Below are 18,170 nucleotides of genomic sequence, written 5' to 3'. Positions count from 1 at the left end.
GAAAAAAAAAAAAAAAAAGGTATTAGATCGTTTTTTGAGAGATTTAAGAGAAGTGAATCACAGGTAATTTCTGATGAACAAAAGGCTCCTGAACTACCCTCCAACAATGAAAATGCTTTGAATGTGGTGGAAGAAGAAATCATTTCCCCATCCTCAAGTCGTGCTAGTGAGAACCCAATTCCCGAAAAAGAAGAAGAAATTCCGTGTGGATTTAGAAATGATAATCATTTCAAGATTGGATGTGTTTTGTATCGAGAATTGTGTTGCGTTTTTGGAAATTCAACCATGAGAGAAGCTGTACTGAACAGCAAAATGTTGGAAGATAATATTACAAAGGACCGATTGAATTTCACAATAGAACAGCAACAGACAGAGAATGATGCTGTTGGAAGCAGTGTTGATGATATCTCAAAATCTTCACAACAACTTCCAAACAAGATCATTTATTCGAAAGGAAAGAAAACCATGAATGAAAAGAGTTCCTGGTACGTTCAAAATCAACTCCACAGTGGTCGACTTTTTGAAAGACACTCCTCTTCAAGCAATTTTGACAGAGATATGACAGATGTAAAGTTTAAAGGAATACTAGAATACGAAATCTTTGACACCAAGTTCAATGATCTTTCATTGAGGTGTATTGATGTTAGTCCTTCTGATGAACGAATAATTCTAACAGGAGGTGGATTATTGAGACATCACTCCAACCCTGTTGTCAAACTGTGGAACTTGGAGTCATCTTCATTAGAGGGTACTTATCTTTGTTATCAAAATACTGGAACAAACAACAAGCAGTTATTTAGATCTCATGTTGATAAGGTTAAATTCATATCTGACAATAGATTTTTATGTAAGGACAGTGGAGGCAACATTCACTTATTTGATGTAGAAACTACAAAGTATTTGTACACTATTGGAGCTGGAACACCAAGCTTGAATCAAGAACTGAACGGCACCATGAATTTTATTACATTCGAAACTTTGACAAACAATCTGAATGTTCTGGTTGCCAGTAGTTATTCTTCAGTTCCTACTGTTCAGTTCTATGACTTGCGACAACCGTCAGAGCATTGTGCATTCGAATGGAAATTAATTGCAAATCAGTCCTCTCACAGCATTAATATGATGTCTTCAACTTCCTCTGCTGTTATTGGAGAGCATAATATTCGATGTATTTCAAAATGTCATCCACGTGATAATTTCCTTGTGGTTGGTTTAGCGAATGGTGTGGTCTTTTCTTCTTGAGCAACATAGTGGCTTAATTTTGGACTCTTTTAGATCTCATGAAAATGGAGAGCTTACCAAAATATTGCCCTACGATGGAACAAAACCTGGACATTTTATTACATGCTGTCGTAAAGCAGTTTCCTTTGATACAAGTGGTAGTAGTGGTAGCTCCACCATGATGAGTGGAGGAGCCAATAGTGGCAGCTCCTCATTGATGAGTGATGAATTATTGGATGCCACTTTTAAGAATGATCTACTTCGAGTATGGGACACGAGAAATTCAAATTCTTCCAAATGTACAAAGGCATTCCAAGTTTCTCCTATGGCCAGCAATAGCAGTAGTCAGCAATTATCATTGGATAATAGCAGTAGTGGCACGAGCATCGAGTCCTCTTCTTCCATCTCCAGCGCACCCATTGTTTCCTTCGATTTTTATAGTCGTCCTGAAAGTGATCAATTGTTTGCAATTCAACCTGATCGTATTTTGTATTGTAAGGCCTATAGCTTTGTGTCCTCTCGACCCCAGCTACCCCCTCCTCAATTCAAAGTCGCAGGTTCCATCGACGCAAGAGCCGGAATCAAGCAGAAAAAGCTTCCTCCCAAGAAAAAGAGAGACATTCCAATCGATTGTGAAAATAGAGAAGTTTTACATTGTGAAAGCATTGCAGAAAGAACGCTCTCAGGAAATATGGTTGGAATGAATGGTTCAGACAGTAGTGCTTTTTCAAGTGGAGGAAACTACACAGACGTGAAATATCTTCCTCTACACAAACTTTTGCTCATTCCGACCGATAATGGACGTGTGAAGGTGTTCTCTTGATGCTTTTGCTGCAAATTTTATTTAATTGTCTCCTCATATAAATTTGGACCACTCCAAAGTCCAAACCCGCCAACAAACGTTAAAATTCGGTTAGTTTAAAAAATACGAGTTCTGATTTGCCTTACGACGAAAAAAAATGCAAAACTACAAGAAGGTGAAGGTAAGGAATATCTCTCTTCCTCTGTGGTCGTGATGAGTCAAATCAACACTGGTAATGGAATGTTGATTTGATAATGAACGGAATGTTCACTCCGACGAAATTACATGATCATGATCATTGTTGGGTGATGAATGATTTGTGATTGTTGTTGTGCGGCGCTGTGGTTCTGTGAGTAGGTGGTTGGGAAAGGAACCTTCGGACAAGCAGTACTCGTACAATCAAAGATAGATAATAATTTATATATTATAAAACAAATAGAGGTATCTGGGATACCTGAAAAAGAACGAAAGGAAGCGTTGAATGAGGTCAAAGTTCTGAGCTCTTTGCAACACCCAAATATTGTAAAATATGTTGACTCTTTCACGGAAGGAGGAAAGTTAAATATTGTAATGGAATATGCAAGCCAAGGAGATTTATATGAGAAAATTAAGTTACAAAAATCGACCCTTTTTCCTGAAGAGAAAATACTAGATTGGTTCATACAGATATGTATGGCTGTAAAATATATTCATGATAGGAGGATTTTACACCGAGATTTGAAAGTAAGTGTTACAGGATTGAACAGTTGGTGACCATACGAGCTCTAATTGACAAACCAGACCCAAAACATATTTATTGCGGCTGGTAAGTGGAAGAGAGTACGGAATGAAAATTAATGCTTTATGCCTGTGAAGATGGAACGGTTAAGCTTGGTGATTTTGGAATTAGGTATGTTGTCATTTCTTATTCAAGTTGGCGATCAACCATTGGTGTAGCAAGGTTCTGCAGTCGACCATGGAATGTGCAAAAACTCTAGTTGGTACTCCTTATTATTTAAGCCCTGAACTATGTCAGGAAAAACCATATAACAACAAATCAGACGTTTGGTCACTAGGATGTATTTTATACGAGCTGACAACACTCAAACATGCATTTGAGGCAAATAATATGAAGGCATTGGTGGGTAAAATTTTGAGAGGTACCTATCCCCCTATTAGTGCAACATATTCGGCAGAATTGAGAGATCTTGTAGCGAAGATGCTCCAAAAAGATCCCAAAGATAGGCCGAGCATCAATTCTGTACTCAAAGTGCCTTTTATCCAAAAACGAATGGAGTTTCTTCTTGCGAAAGGAGAATCAGAAATGAGGTAAGTGCAACATTTTGAACAGAGTTCATTTGATTCCTTAAAATTACCGCACAGTGGTGAAAAAAAAGGTTCTCCATCTGTCTCAATAATTTCAGATTCCAGCAACTCCAAACCTCCAGCAACACCATCCACAGCCCTTAAAGATAACAAGGTTTTTGCAAATAATGGAATCAACAACAAAATGCCTATTATCGTTAACAACAATCCTCCTCCACCTCTGCTAGCAAAGTAGGTTTTCCATAATTTTCTGAATTGGTTGTTATAAATCTTTTCAACAATAGATATAACGAAAAAGACATCAAAGTTCCATCCAGCAAACTGCCCTCAGCTGCTCCTTCAAAAATTAGTAACTTGGCAGACCAAAGAAATTTAGAAGAAAAAAAGAAGAAAAGGCCTTGCTCGAACAGCGTGAGAAAGAAAAAAGAACGGCTATTGAAATTACAAAAAGAAAAAAGAAAAAACGACAACAAGAAGAGGAGCAACGGTTAAAAGAAATTGCAGAGAGAAGACGAGAGTATGAGTTAAGACAAAAACAATATTTAGAAGAAAAGCTGGAGAAAGAGCGACGATCTATTTACGAAGAAGCAAGGTAAGCGCTCACAAGATCTATCGTACATTCCAATTTCACCTTTTCAACCACAGAATTAATGCATTAAGAAACAAAATGAGGGTTAAGCAAGACGAAGAAAGTGTTTACAACCACAACTACCTCAACATATATCTTCCACAGGATAATGTACCTCCAAAAGAAAACAAGATCAAGAAAGATGAGGATCTTAAAAAGAAGGAAGAAGAAAAACTAGCCCAATTTAGAAAGCAGCAATACTGGGATATCAGAAAACAAGCAGAGATGAACAGAAAACGAGTAGAGTCCCAACTATTTGAAGGATCAGAGCCAGAAAAGTCAGAAGAGCCATCTGTTAAAAAAGATGACAAACTGTCGCTCGCCGAAAGACAGTTGTTGGTAGAAGAAAAAACGAAGGAAGGAACGATTATTGAGACTGAAAGGAAATGTCGTGAACAATGACAATTACAACAGTGGGTATAGATCAAATATTTTAATTAATGATAACCAATTTAATCAACATCATTCAGACGTAGTAAATATGAACAATGCAATATTAATATCCATGAAAAACGTGGTTGGAGATATTAAGAAGAATTATGCCAATGATGACGATGATATTTTTACAAGTCAGGAGCATAACTCAAATACTCCAGGAGACGCTCTTCCTCAAAAGTTCAAGCTCATGGGCAAAACACTTCAATTAGAAAATGCCAAGGAAAATGATTCTCTTAACTTTAGAATCGAAGCTTTACGAAAATATCTTGAAGAGGCTCTTGGAGATGATGCCCTGATTCGAGTGTACAAGCTGTTACGAAGGGATGATGTGGCCGAGGGACTAATCGAGAAAGAAATTCAAGAGCTACTCGGAAGCAAGCAATCATATTTACCTCTTGTGCATCAATTAATATTTTGTGAAGACATTCTGAATGAAAACCAAATCAGCTAATATTTATTTGGACTTGAACTACTTTATTCAAGTGTTGTCATTAAGGTGGAACACTGTTTGGTTTGAGAAAGAGCTTGTCTTATTTCATCTGTCAGCTTAGGATCTGAGGATTTTAGAGCGTGTTTTAGAGATTCTCGAAGACACTTCTCTGCCTCTTTTTCCTTCTTATTGATCAATGCTAATAATGTTAGATATCCCCAAACAGTAGCATTTCTATTATTTTGAATATTGGCTTCATTTAGAGCCTGTTCAGAAAGATCATACTCGGCAAGTCTAAAGTATGCAATTCCAGCACCAAGCCACGCACTGCATGAAGAAACAATTTTAGCAGCATTCAAAAAAGTGTCTCTCGCTCTTTCATACTTTTGCAGCTCTAAATAAATATGGGCCAAACGAAGGAGTAACAAGGCATTTGGATTACTTGAAACACTGAGGGCAGTTTCCAGTTCTTGTTCGGCGTCAGATATTCTTCCAAGTTTGATATGAATAAGGCCCATCATTTCCCAGCTCTTTTCTGACTTGTAGTGAAGCTTTAAAGAAGATTTGAGATTGTCCTCAGCACGTTCGTAATCTTCTCTGATATGGTACACACGGGCCAATTCGAAATAAATGTCTGCATTAGCCTCTCCGTTCTGCATTTCCTCGATCAGTAATTTCTCAGCCAACTTATCCGCATTTACATCCAAAAGAAATGAAGCCACTGCAAGTTTGAGAGGTTGTTTGGGTGATTGACCCAAAAGTTTCTCTAAGGCCAACGTTCCATACAAAAATGCTTGGTGGGCTTGTTTTTCGTTTTCTATGAGTGAGAACAGCAAGGCAAGAAGACCCCAGGACATGAAGTTGTTGTTATCCAAGTCCACCGCTGATTGAAGAAACACTTCTGCCTCCTTATATTGGTTTCTCATGCAAAGCAACACACCGTATAATTGCAAGCATGGCAAATGAGACATGTCTATTGAGAGCGTTTCTCTGAAGGATTGTTCAGCTTTTGCCAAGTCATTCACTCTCATGCTAAACACACCATAGTCAAACCAAAAGTTCTTTGTTTCTTCCTCTATGGAGGAAATTGCAATTCGTTCTTGATGATATCGTGCGGCCAATGGATAGTTAAACTCAGCCTCAGCTTCGTCAGCAAGTTTCTTAAGTTTTTCTGGGTTTTGCGTTTCTAAATGCAGTGGCGATTCCTTTTTCTCCTCGCTCTTGGCCTTACTAAATATTCTATTGATTGCAACATGCATTTGGCGCACCAAGTACACATAAATATCGTTATACAATGATTTGATTTCATTCTCCTTCTTAGTTTTCAGTTCATGTGAAAATTTGTCTTTCACCAGTTGCACCACAGACGCTTTCAATCTTTCCTTAAACGCAAAGTATTTGCCTGTGTGATTTAGCTCAAAAACAAATTGGTCCTTGTCCACATTGCTCTCTTTCTCGATCAGAGACTTATATTCACGTACAAGAACATCGACAACTCCTAAAATTTCTTCATGATATAACTCAACAATGTCTCTACAGGTTTTTTTGTAAAATCAACACTCATTTCACAACACTTACTTTTTCTTTTCCACTTTTTCTCGTTTTGGAATGATATCCGAAGGACGCATATTCGTTCTTGTTCTTTCTTCAGGTTTTGGAATGAGAGAATTTTCAAAAGAAAACTCGACCGATATTTTCGTTCCATTTTCTTCGTAGGGTTTGGAATCGTCTGTTTCTGGAAGAAGTTGAGGAGGGACTGGGTCTTTGGATTTCTTCTTCTTCTTGTTGGCACTCTTGGGTCGAGGATCTGATGGGAAAGAATGATCGTTCGCATCCAAATGACTAAGGACAGATTCCTCACATGATATCTTTGCTCCTGGCTCTAGCAACTCCTTAATATGTTTGCAAAATTTTCCAATGTACTTCTTTTCGTTGTGATCGACCCAACCGTCGACCATCATGTCCTTATTGATGGATCTCAGAAATTTGAAATGAATAACTTCATTGTTGACACATAGGTGTTCGAATCTTTTCATTGCCTCTGAATCAAGAAAGAATGTTTGTGTATCTTTTTGCCATGCCACAACAACCTCGCTCTTTCCTGTTTCATGCTCATCCTGTGAATGTAAATACATTCTTCCTCCTCTGAAATAGTAATACTTGGTAGCATCTCCTATTGGGAGTGCACAAATGGTTGTGAATTCAAGAGGGATTTCCGAAATGTTTTGAGCGTCTCTTGGAAGCCAATTTCGTGGTAAATTATGCATTGGTCCTAATTTTATGGTCAATAAATTTCCTCCTTCTTTCTCATGAGGAAGAAGAAGAGGATCAGACAATTCAATGATGACTCGGACCTTCGGAATTTCTTCATGTATTGCTCCTTCCTCGGTGACTGTGACCGTATGAAAAGAATCAATTTGTGAGCTTGAGAAAAGCCCAGAAAAGTCAATGTCAACCACTCCAAATTCTATTGCATTTTTGTCATCTTCTCCCTTAATCATTTTTACTACCAAAATGTCTGCTCCAATGTTATTTATCACAAGGTTGAGTAGATCCTGTTGATTATGGCATGTTTTAGTTTCCATCATACGATCCTACGACTCACTTACCTCCACCTTTGCAGAAAATGTTTTCTCAATTCCGAGAGCAGAAATTTCAGCATCAGTCACGACTTTTGATTTTTCAACTTCTCCGTTCATGAAACAAAAGGAAAAATGATACTTGGCTGGAGTTTTGGCGTTCTTGACCTTGGGCCAATTTTGACCCTCCACGATTTTCACTTCTACAAAATTAAAAACGAAAAGCACGGAACCAATTGAAACCAATAGAATAATTGGAAAGACAATGAATGGTTCATTCCGAATCAAGCACGAACTCACTTACTGAAATGCGTGGTTCTTGATGTCATTTATTTTTTATAATTGTTTTTTCGGCTTGAATTTTTGGCGCCATCCGAATTTTACGAAATCAATAATACATTGGGTCAATATATATATTCCAGTCAACACATGCACATGCGAGTGTTTGTGTATAGATATGGATCCTCCTCAGTGGATATTAAATTCTTAAATTCTCTTAATGAAAGGTTCCGTGTCGTTGAAACATTTCTGAAACACTTGCTCCACCGTTTTGGAATTGTTTTCTCCATGACATACAGAGCTGTGATTGAGAGAGAGAGTCGCTCTTCGTTTGACACAATTCATAAATTGTCCTCTCAAACTACCAACGTTGCCTCGTTTTGTTTCATAGAGAAATCCACATTCACCACTCAATGAAGAAGCTCTAATTTCAGCACAAGCCATTTGCTCACAACTTTTCCAATTCACCATCGCTCGGCAATCATCAAAGGCATGTATGAGTTCATGAAGAATGACAGTCTTGTCATCCGCTTTGGAATATCTATCCATCACATCTTCACAAAGTAATATTCCTGGTTTACCAAAATAATTTTCGGTCGAGATGACATCCTCTTCGTCATTGTGTTGGCTTTTTTCAAATGAATGATTATCAAACGATCCAAGAACATAGGCAGCAGTGAATTTAGGTTTGTCTGTTGAACTATGTAAACATCTTTCGCATCTGAAAAAAGGGTTCGGAAGTGGACAGCCAATTCGTTCAATTTCTCCCAACACGTATGTGATCAGAGGGTCTTCCAATTGTTTTTTAACAAATGCAACACAGTTCCGATGCGATTGCATGAGTGCATCTTTTGTGGTGTTGCCCGAAGACGATGATGACGACGAAGAAGCGGATTCAGACATTTTTGTTGTCTTGACAAAATTTAAAATTGATTGAAATGCAATGTAAAGGCTTCACAACATGAATAATTTCTTGGGAATTCTTGGCCATTTTAGCAACATCATATTTGGACTCCAAACTCGTTCCTTTGTCAATACAAGAAGACATATTTTGAGTGAATTTAACTCTCTTCCAAATCTAGAGACCATTTTCATTGTTCATCAAAAAAAATGAACAAAGGCACAAAATCGCCTTCAAATCGAAGGAAACAACAATCAACGGCCAGCGAATCACAAACATCTAAACAGAAAAAGAATGATCCATTGGATTTATTAAGTGATAATAATAATATGAATGTTCACACAAAAGATGCCTCCGATGATCATATCAACCTCATGGGATCAATTCTCCGAAAAAGTAAACAAAAGTTGAAGAAGCAAATTAAGAAGAAGAATGCAAAACACCAAAAACAACATGTTACAGTTCACGAGAAATCTATTGTAAAAACTCAGCGAAATTCCTCTGATAGCAACACGAAAAAGAGAAAAACACAAAACGATCGAAATCAAGAACCTAAAAAGAGGAAAAATCAGAAAGAGCCAGAAGCAACAGACATGCTTTATGAAGATGACTTGTTACAGGAAGACGAGAATGATGAAGGACCTTATCAACCTTTTGATTACAATTCCGATGAATCTGATATTATTGATGATTTAGAAGAAGAAGCCATCAAAAATAACAAATCAGATGCTGTGTTTGTGACTAAAGAAATGTTGGAAAATATTCGTAAAGATGAAGAAGATCCAGACGATAAAATTATTGCTACTCTTGAAAAAAAGTTGAAAATGAATAAGAAAAAGAAACCATTAGATGAGATTGATTCAGATCCCTTAAAGCCATCTGAATTAGAACAATATGTGAATGAAAAAAGAATGAATAAGAAGAAATCTATGAAAGAAACCACAAAACAGCAAGAAGATGATAGTGATGATGGCGAGGAAACTCTGCCTGGATATGAAGAGCCTGAAATTAACGAAGAAGATTTACAAGCATTCGAAAATGATGGCACTATGTTTGACTCCATGCTCGGAAATATTGACCCAGAAGATGTGATTGATCTTGATGCTGAAATTGACGCCATGATTGAAGCAGAAAAACAAGGAATGTCCTATAGCGACTTTTTGCAAACAGAGATACCGTCTCTAGCAACCAAGATGAGAACTGTCAATCACCGATCATCCGACCTCTCCGAAGATGAAGAAAACGAGGAGGACAACGAGGAGAATGAGGACAGTTTGGAAGATGATGGTGAAAATGAAGAACACTCGGAAGAGGAAGCGACAAACAGTTCAACATCAAAATATGTCCCGCCACATTTAAGGAAAAAACAAATTATGGAGGGTGGTAAAAAGAGCGAAAGTTATTTGACACTTCAAAAAAATGTTCGTAACTTACTGAACAAGTTATCGCTAGCCAATTTAACGCCTCTCACAAAGGAAGCTCTTTCATTATATAACAAGAGCAGCAAACATGGTAAGTTCTTGGTTATTTGTGAATTTGGAAGTCAAGACTGATTCATGCTTCACAACAGAATTCCATGAGATTATTACAAATGCTATCATTGAAAGTGTTTGTGACACTGTAGATTTGAAGAGCCAATTTATTCTAGTTTATGCTGCATTTATAGTTGCTCTTCACAACATTGGAGATATAGGTATTGGTGCTTATTTCATTGAAAAGCTTATTCAAAAGTTTGATTCTATCATGACTGAAAGACATCAAGCTTCAAATTTGCTGACCCTAATTTGTCATGTATACAATCTGGGAGTAAGTAAGAGTCTTCAATGGGTTGCTTAATGATAACATATTTCACTATTCATGATTAACAGTTAATTTATTGCGGACTCATTTATGACATTATTCGAATGTTATGTCTCAACATTAGCGAGTTGAATGTTGAATTTTTGTTCAAATTGTTGCAAACCTGTGGCTTCCAGCTGAAGATTGACGATCCAGCTTCCATGAAGGAAATTATTGAAGTTGTTCAATCCACTTTTGAAAAGTATGAAGAAAATCTCAAAGATGAAGGATCACCAGTGGCCAAGAGAATGAAATTTCTCGTTGAAATGATTGTTGATTTGAAAAATAACAGAAAACGAAAATTTCAAGAAGATATCTCTGAGCAATACAAACAATTGAAGCAAACAGTGAAAGATATGCAAAAGCAAGAGAAAAAGACTGGGGAGAATACTCTGAGAATTCCATATACTGACTTAATCCAGGCAGAGACTAAAGGAAGATGGTGGCTAGTGGGTTCAGCTTGGGTTGGCAATCAAGTAGGCTCAGAGAGCGATCATTCCCAAGCTTCCTCTCTTGCATCCCTCAAGAATAAGGACTTTATTGCAAACGCCCTGACAGACATGGATTCTAAATTGATTCAAAAGCTAGAAAAACTTGCCAAAGACCAAAGAATGACTTCCGATTTGCGAAAGGCTGTGTTTTACATCATTATGGGAAGTGATGACTTTCTTGATGCATTCCAACGTCTTGTAAAACTTGGTATCCAAAAGAACAACAGAGAAATTGCAAGAGTACTTTTGCACTGCTGCTGTCAAGAGAAGAATTACAACCCTTATTATGGTAAATTGGCAGAAAAATTGTGTAGCGTTGAAAAAACAGGACGAGCCCTCCAATACACCTTTTATGAATACTTTGATGAATTGAGCAAGAGTTCGATTCGTAAGATTATTAACCTAAGTCAAATTTTGTCTGAATTGATTGGAAAGGGATGCATTTCTATTGCCATGCTCAAAATTGTTGATTTTAACTCATTGGCTCAGTTGGATATTGTGTTTTTCCGGCTGCTCATTCTGCATTTGCTTTTGGACTTTACTGAAGTTGAAACAACAAGATGCTTCCTCAGATTAGCTAAATTGGATGAGCACGAAGAATTGAAGGAGAGTCTTATTTTGTTCCTTTACCAATTCGTGAAGAAGGAATTTAGAAGAGGTTTTATTTACGAACTGCTTTCCATCACAAACATTTCAAAGAAGGATGATAAGAAATGGCTGAAACAGCAAGAGAAGTTGGCCAAGTCACGAGCAAGCCTCATGCGAAAGGTTTTGAGAACGGATCTGAATGAGTTGGACTAGTTCTTGGATGCAATGCTAACGGCAGTAGGTTCAATAAATTTCATGCCATTGTAAACTTTTACACTGAGTTGACTAAAATTTGAAAAAAATTTGTTGAAAAAAAATAACGTCAAAGGTATGTCTCTATCCCTCCCTTTCATTTTTTCAAATATTCACTAAAACTCTTCTTGTTTGAACATCATCAACATCATCGCTTCGCCTTTTAAATCATAGAATGTCCTTGGATAAGAGAGTTACATTGAGAAGAAAAAAGACCTACGGAACAAGATCCAACCTCAAGAAGATGGTCAAGACACCATCTGGTAGATTGGTTGTTCAATTCACCAAGAAGAAGGTCAACGCTCCATCCGTTCCAAAGTACTTGGGTGGTGAAGTTGTTAGAGGTTTGAAGAGATTGAGACCTTCCGAAAATAAGAGAGCTGCTATGTCTGACAGAACAGTTTCCAGAGCTTATGGAGGTGTCTTGAACCACAACCATCTTAAGGAAAGAATCGTCCGTGCTTTCTTGATGGAAGAGAAGAAGATTGTCAAGCAAGTCAAGAAGATCAAGGCCCAAAAGGACAAGCAAGCTGAAAGCAAGTAAATTTTCTCTCAATAAATAATAACATAAAAAATTCATTAAAAGTACCTATACATGGTTTTTATTGTGACAGACGTCAAGAGGAAATTTTAATCGTCTCTTCTATTGCGACGCATTCTGTCTCGCCTTGAGCTCTTCCTTTCGGATTTTTCTTCCTCTTCTTCCTCTTCCTCTTCGTCATCCTTTTTCTTTCTTCCTTCTCGTCGTGAAGATCTTCTGCTTGATCTTTCTTCTTTTTCTTCTTGCTCTTCATCCTCCTCCTCTTGGTCTTTCTTTCTTCGGGAACGTCTATCTCTTCTGGAACTCTTCTCCTCTTCTTCCTCCTCTTCACTTTCCTCGTCCTTCTTCTTTCTTCTTGCAGACCTTCTGTCACGTCTACTGCCGCTCTCCTTTTCATCCTCCTCATCGGAATTTTCTTCCTCACTCTTCTTTTTAGTTTCTTGAGCTTCCTCCGATTCTGCCTTGGGTGTTTCAATTGGCTGAATTGGTTCTCTTTTTTCTTCGGTAGCGACTTGAGAAATGTCCTCTTTAACTTCGTTGCTACTTGGAGCTTGCTCTTCAATCACTGCAGATGATTTTGGCTCTTCCTTTGTTTCGACTACTACAGAAGGTTCTTCAGGTTTTGGCTGCTCGGCTGTTTCAACTTTTGTTTCTGTTTTTACCTCAGATTTTGGTGTGACAGGTTGACGCTTGCTTGATTTTGGTGTAGCAGGACTTGTCTTTGCATTTGGCGATCGAGGAGTTCTTGAAGATTGTTTTGGTGTTGTTACAGATGATTTTGTCTTATTGACATTTGGTGTTCCTTGGTTAGCTTTGATATTTTCTACAAGTTGTTGATATTGCTGATCATCCTTTGGTTTTGTCATTTCAATTTTCATGGATTTTACTTTTTGCCTCAACAACTTGACTTCCTTTTCCAACTCTTTTCTTTTCTCCTCCTCAACTGCACGAGCTCGGGATACATGTTCCAATTGGTTGTTCAAATCCAAGACAATGACCTCCCACTGCCCATCAGCTGTTTGTACAAGCTTCTTTGACTTTTTCAAAAACTTCTTCAAAATAAGAGTGAGTGTACTTAGTAGCTCTGAGATTGAAATTTTCAAGTCGGAGAAGGTGTTTTTGATCATGGCTGTCATCTCCTCATTAGAAGAGGTTCTATTGGTAATAAGAAAGAGAATCATTTCCTCTTGGACCTGTTGGAGCTTATCATTAAAGCGATTCTTCCAATCTGTAAGTTGTTCCACGGCAGGATTGATGCTAACTGTTAAGTGCAGAGTTGTTGGACGTAAATGTATTGCCTCATTTCAAATCATTATGAACCAACCAATCAATACTTACAGTCCTGGTTTGGAGATGCTCCCATTGAGGTTGGACTCATACTCAAAGCGGAGTCCATGGATGACTTTACCATTTGCTATTTAGCATTCAATATTGATGATTTTCAAAAGATTCTACTCCATATACCTACCATAGAGTGGAGTCTCCTTAGACTTTCATTCTTTGCCATATTCTGCCTATTGATCATTCATTGAGTAAGAAGAAAGCAACATTCATCATCATCAATATATTATAATTGGTATTTTTCTCGTAACGATGATTATCATTATGAAAAACCTACAGCTTGATTAAGGGATCGCTTCTACTACTGTGATTCATTTTTTTTCGAGCTTGGTGGTTTCATCACCAGTTTGTACCATTTCATTCATCATACTGGTCATGGTGTTCAACAATCTTACACCCATGACGAGTCTGAGAGGATCAATTAATCTCAAGAACTCTTTCTTGTTCTCAGGACTCATGATAGATGTAAGATCATGAGGAAACCCTTTTACCACATAGTATCCATCACCATCACTATGTGGTAAAAGGGTTTCCTCAAGGCGCGCCATAAGATTTTCTATCCCAAGAAAAAAATGTAGGTATTAAGGCTGATTTTTCATTGACTCAAATTTTAACGACAATGTCCAAATTATGGATGATGATTTTGTTGTTGTACATTCACGAACATTTTACGAAATGTGTAACTAAATCGCGCGATAAAGGGAGGAGAAAAAGATAGAGGCGAATGGGTTTAGCGAGAATGCCGCCCTTGAGGATATTCATGCTACACGTATGTTATTGGTGGTGTTAACTATTGATCGTTGAAGATGATCACTCCTTTCAGTATTTTCATTCTTCAATGTTTTGAACGTTCTATCTGGAGTTGATGATGTAATGGGCCCAGCATCAGAGTAAGTGGTAACATTCTTGTTCGGAACATGATCATCGGAATTTCTTCTTGACTTATTCCACAATCAAAGACTGTTTACAAAATTGAACGAGGAATGCAACTCAAATGGAAGGCACATCAAAACATTCTTCGAAGATCAGATGGAAAGGCTGAAAAAAGAAGAGAAAGAAGTATTGGAAATTGGTAAGCATTCAAAACCTTTTATAACTTATTGGCTACAATTTTTGTCATTTAAACAAACAGTGGAGGTTAGAGAACACGCCAAAAGGTTATTACAAAATGAATTACAAAAACTAGAGGCCTCAATTGAGGAGGCTCGGAAAAAGGTAAGTGATGTCTGGATCTGAAAGTGATGCTTAAATATTAATCACTTAATACAGATGAAGTCAATTACTATTGCATCTAAATGTGTTAAGGCCGCTCATAGCTACCTCTTTGAAAATTTATCTGGTCACAAGTTGGCATCTCTTTCAGACCCTTCTTTAGAAAAAAAGCTTGAAAGTTTTCTTTGGTTTTTGCAAAATTCAACAAACTCGACATCGGATTCGGTAACTAAAACAGCATTAACAGAGTTCTATAAATTATGTATTAATTTGGATGAAGAATTATCGATGTATGAAAATTATTGGAAATTGATAACTCACTTGCTTATTGAGCAAGCGAAAACCTCTAGGCCTGACATTCAACATCTCCAACTAGGAATAATTTCAGAGATATGCCGAAAAGAAGAGTACTCCTTTGTTGTGAGAGAAGCAAAGGGATTTGAATTTATTTCAAAACTATTGAAGTCTATTAATGAACTAGTGAATGGGGAAGGTAAGAGGTTTTTCAAAAATTTTCAAACTATTGACTTTACACTGAAATAGCTTGCTCCTGCATCACATCATTCTCTTTGTCCCCTGAAAACAGAAGACATTTGGGAGAGATAGGTACAATCCAAAACTTGTTAGACCTGATATGGCGAACACAAAATGAAGAGTCTATAGAAAAAGCGATCACTGCTTTGTGGCATTTATCAATAGATGATGGAAACAAAGTTTTAGTTCGCACTTGCAATGGCATCCCTTCCATTTGTTCTCTCTTGAAAAGTTCGAATGTTAGCATTCTTGAAAATACAACGATAGCTTTAGGATATTTAACTAGAGATGACGATAATAAGACCTGTGTAAGAGAATCAGAAGGTTTAAAGCTGTTATTGGATGTACTACAAATCAATAATGATGGCTTGCGTAGCAAAGCAGCAGGAGCTTTGTGGAATTGTGCTTCAAATAATGAAAACAAAATCTATCTTAGAGAGATACAGGCAATACCCAAACTAATCGATCTATTGGATTCCAACAATACCAGTGTTTTAGAAAATGTCACTGGATGTCTATGGAATTTAGCTGTTGACAACGACAACAAGAAAGAAATATTTGAAAAGGGAGGAATACCAAAACTGATACAATTACTAACAACTCAGCAAAATGAGGCTGTGTTAGAAAATGTGACAGGGACGCTTTGGAACTGTGCAGCATTGGCTGATGTGAAAATTACTATCAGAAAAGCAAACGGTATGAAACCTCTGTTGGCGTGTCTGAAATTAGAAAATGAGAACATTAGAGAAAATGCTGTGGGAGCTCTCAGAAATTGTGTGATTAATGATCAGAACAAGCAAGCGTTGGGAGAGATTGGTGGAATTCAAGAATTATTTATTGCTCTTGGAGACGAAACAAAATCTTCAATTATAGAGAAAATAATAAGCACTTTGTGGATTTGTAGTATTGACAATTTAAATAAGAGACTTATTCAAGAATGTGGAGGGATTCAAATTCTAGTGAGTCTTTTGAACAATTCCTCTGCTTCCATTGTTGAAAAAACGCTTGGAGCTCTCAGGAATTGTTCTTCAAACGGTAAGTATGGTCTGTACTATCATAATTATGAAAGGTTAACACTGTATGGCCAAAAAGTTGAGAGTATTCAAGAAATAAGGAAGACCAATGCGATACCTAAATTGATCGAGCTTCTCACATCAGAAAGCGCCTCAATGAGAGAGTATGCAGCTGCTACTATATGGAACTGCCTTCGACTTGATGATGTGAAGATTGATTTCAGAAGCAATGCTGGCGTTGAGGTATTGTTATCCCTTCTTGCCGACACGTCTGAAAGCATTTTGGAAAATACTATTGGAGCTTTGTCAATACTTTCCTCAGATGTAGAAATAAGAGATAATATGAAAGAAAGTTTCTCAGCTTTGGCCAATATTTTAGAAACATCTCAAAACGAGTTCATACAGGAAAACATCCTTGTAATATTTAAAAATTGTTCAGCGAGTAGTAAGTTTTTATTTGTTGACTTTGCGAGAAGCTCACACCGATAAATGAAGAATCCAATATGAAAGCTTTGGGAAATGAGAACAAAGTCCTTCCTACCTTATTGAAGATTCTTACCTCATCGAAAAGTGATAACGTAATGAAAGAAGTGATTTTGTGTCTCAAAAACCTGTCTCTAAACGAAGATATCAGCACAAAAATAGGAAAACTGAGAGGTTTAGAAATGATCTTACACACCATTAATACCTCCAAGAACGAAAACTTGAAAAAAGTTTGTGCTCTCACTGTACAGTCATTGGCCAAAAATCGTAAGTGTTATGTTGGAGAGATGATTGACAATATTGTATTTCATGAACAAACAACAGCTAATAATATGAAAATTATTGAAAATTTAAAAAAAAGAAGCATCAAAAGCTCAGAATGACATGAAAATGCATTGATGTAACAAAATCTATCATTAATTTAGCTCTTCAGAATTTACAAAATGTAATAATATACAAATATTAACAGGAATGTGATCAGAAACATTCCTATATAAATCAAATACTTGTCTCTCAAATATCTTCTTTCTATCGTCCTGATTGTAGATTGGGAAATTCCCAAGGTGGATGCCATTCCCAAAACTTTTTCGTGAACCATTTTCATTGTTTGTCTTTGCTCCACAAGCATGGATGCCACATCGATTCCAACACTCTTCATTTGTTCAATTAATCGATTAGAGTTGTCTAGAGATCTGTTTTGCATTCCATATTCTGCCATTGCCTCTTCAAAAACTTGTTCCTCGTTTGGTGAGGAGGATCGTCTCGAATAACCTTCGTCTCCTAAATCCAACAATTTGTTTTTGTTTTCTAAATTATTTTGTCTCTTTTCCAAATTATTCATGGAGATGTTAATAGAGTGTAACTCTTGACTCAGTGACGAAACATTCATCTGCCACTTGTCTTTTGATTTTCCTCTTGGTAAATTTATGTAATAATCTCGGAGAGTCTGTTCATAATTTTTGAGTATTTTGATATTATTCTTGAGTGATTCTTTGAGTTTTATGAAGGGAGAATTTTCTGATGGTGATGTTGCAGCTGAAAATCCCTCCTCCAGAGTTTCCTCATTCGTCAACTTCTTTCCACCAGACATTCGTCTCTTATACGTTCGTGTATTGCTCAAATGTATTTGATCATCGGAATTGTATTCTTTTGAAAGTTGTCCAGAGAGAAGAATTGTCTCTGCCTCTCCTAAATCTTTTTGTACTGAAAGCACCAAATTTTTGCTTTCTCGGAGCAATTTCTCCATAGCGTCGTGACCGTTGGCTTGTCTCATTTTTTTGTTCTAATTGAGAT

The 18,170-nt window shown here is 37.1% G+C and overlaps 10 protein-coding genes across 10 annotated transcripts in view; 6 read left to right on the top strand and 4 right to left on the bottom strand.

The window, feature by feature from the left end:
• Nucleotides 1-1,242, top strand: part of FDP41_012854 (uncharacterized protein) — a gene marked incomplete at both ends in the record, with an annotated part of 5,221 nt that extends 3,979 nt beyond the window's left edge. Inside the window, one exon of the mRNA XM_044703419.1 lies at nt 20-1,242. Coding sequence (XP_044565779.1) covers nt 20-1,242 — 1,223 coding nt within the window. The remainder of the gene's footprint in view (nt 1-19) is intronic.
• Nucleotides 1,243-1,399: 157 nt separating this feature from the next.
• Nucleotides 1,400-2,044, top strand: FDP41_012853 (uncharacterized protein; the record flags this gene model as incomplete). The annotated part of the gene is made up of 1 exon (XM_044703418.1): nt 1,400-2,044. The coding sequence occupies one exon, from the start codon at nt 1,400-1,402 to the stop codon at nt 2,042-2,044; it is 645 nt and encodes a 214-aa protein (XP_044565778.1).
• A 136-nt stretch (nt 2,045-2,180) lies between these two features.
• FDP41_012852 (uncharacterized protein) lies at nt 2,181-4,845 on the top strand (the record flags this gene model as incomplete). The annotated part of the gene is made up of 10 exons (XM_044703417.1): nt 2,181-2,204; nt 2,465-2,746; nt 2,804-2,828; nt 2,879-2,912; nt 2,960-3,331; nt 3,386-3,559; nt 3,613-3,739; nt 3,787-3,920; nt 3,974-4,344; nt 4,427-4,845. 10 exons carry the CDS (start codon nt 2,181-2,183, stop codon nt 4,843-4,845), a joined length of 1,962 nt encoding a protein of 653 aa, XP_044565777.1.
• A 23-nt stretch (nt 4,846-4,868) lies between these two features.
• FDP41_012851 (uncharacterized protein) lies at nt 4,869-7,732 on the bottom strand (the record flags this gene model as incomplete). The annotated part of the gene is made up of 4 exons (XM_044703416.1): nt 4,869-6,357; nt 6,403-7,379; nt 7,434-7,606; nt 7,708-7,732. 4 exons carry the CDS (start codon nt 7,730-7,732, stop codon nt 4,869-4,871), a joined length of 2,664 nt encoding a protein of 887 aa, XP_044565776.1.
• A 157-nt stretch (nt 7,733-7,889) lies between these two features.
• Nucleotides 7,890-8,585, bottom strand: FDP41_012850 (uncharacterized protein; the record flags this gene model as incomplete). The annotated part of the gene is made up of 1 exon (XM_044703415.1): nt 7,890-8,585. The coding sequence occupies one exon, from the start codon at nt 8,583-8,585 to the stop codon at nt 7,890-7,892; it is 696 nt and encodes a 231-aa protein (XP_044565775.1).
• Nucleotides 8,586-8,792: 207 nt separating this feature from the next.
• FDP41_012849 (uncharacterized protein) lies at nt 8,793-11,714 on the top strand (the record flags this gene model as incomplete). The annotated part of the gene is made up of 3 exons (XM_044703413.1): nt 8,793-10,095; nt 10,154-10,389; nt 10,452-11,714. The coding sequence occupies 3 exons, from the start codon at nt 8,793-8,795 to the stop codon at nt 11,712-11,714; spliced, it is 2,802 nt and encodes a 933-aa protein (XP_044565774.1).
• Nucleotides 11,715-11,928: 214 nt separating this feature from the next.
• On the top strand, nt 11,929-12,297 carry FDP41_012848 (uncharacterized protein; the record flags this gene model as incomplete). Its single annotated transcript, XM_044703412.1, has 1 exon — nt 11,929-12,297. One exon carries the CDS (start codon nt 11,929-11,931, stop codon nt 12,295-12,297), a length of 369 nt encoding a protein of 122 aa, XP_044565773.1.
• An 86-nt stretch (nt 12,298-12,383) lies between these two features.
• On the bottom strand, nt 12,384-13,950 carry FDP41_012847 (uncharacterized protein; the record flags this gene model as incomplete). The annotated part of the gene is made up of 4 exons (XM_044703411.1): nt 12,384-13,555; nt 13,633-13,708; nt 13,763-13,808; nt 13,913-13,950. The coding sequence occupies 4 exons, from the start codon at nt 13,948-13,950 to the stop codon at nt 12,384-12,386; spliced, it is 1,332 nt and encodes a 443-aa protein (XP_044565772.1).
• Nucleotides 13,951-14,508: 558 nt separating this feature from the next.
• Nucleotides 14,509-16,883, top strand: FDP41_012846 (uncharacterized protein; the record flags this gene model as incomplete). Its single annotated transcript, XM_044703410.1, has 5 exons — nt 14,509-14,525; nt 14,595-14,707; nt 14,768-14,850; nt 14,905-15,340; nt 15,391-16,883. 5 exons carry the CDS (start codon nt 14,509-14,511, stop codon nt 16,881-16,883), a joined length of 2,142 nt encoding a protein of 713 aa, XP_044565771.1.
• A 430-nt stretch (nt 16,884-17,313) lies between these two features.
• Nucleotides 17,314-18,150, bottom strand: FDP41_012845 (uncharacterized protein; the record flags this gene model as incomplete). The annotated part of the gene is made up of 1 exon (XM_044703409.1): nt 17,314-18,150. The coding sequence occupies one exon, from the start codon at nt 18,148-18,150 to the stop codon at nt 17,314-17,316; it is 837 nt and encodes a 278-aa protein (XP_044565770.1).
• Nucleotides 18,151-18,170: the final 20 nt, after the last annotated feature.

The sequence above is a fragment of the Naegleria fowleri genome (genome assembly GCF_008403515.1).
Source record: "Naegleria fowleri strain ATCC 30894 chromosome Unknown tig16, whole genome shotgun sequence".
NCBI lineage: Eukaryota > Heterolobosea > Eutetramitea > Acrasida > Naegleriidae > Naegleria > Naegleria fowleri.
The sequence above is the reverse complement of the archived record's forward strand: the minus strand, read 5'-3'. Positions and strand labels throughout refer to the sequence as shown.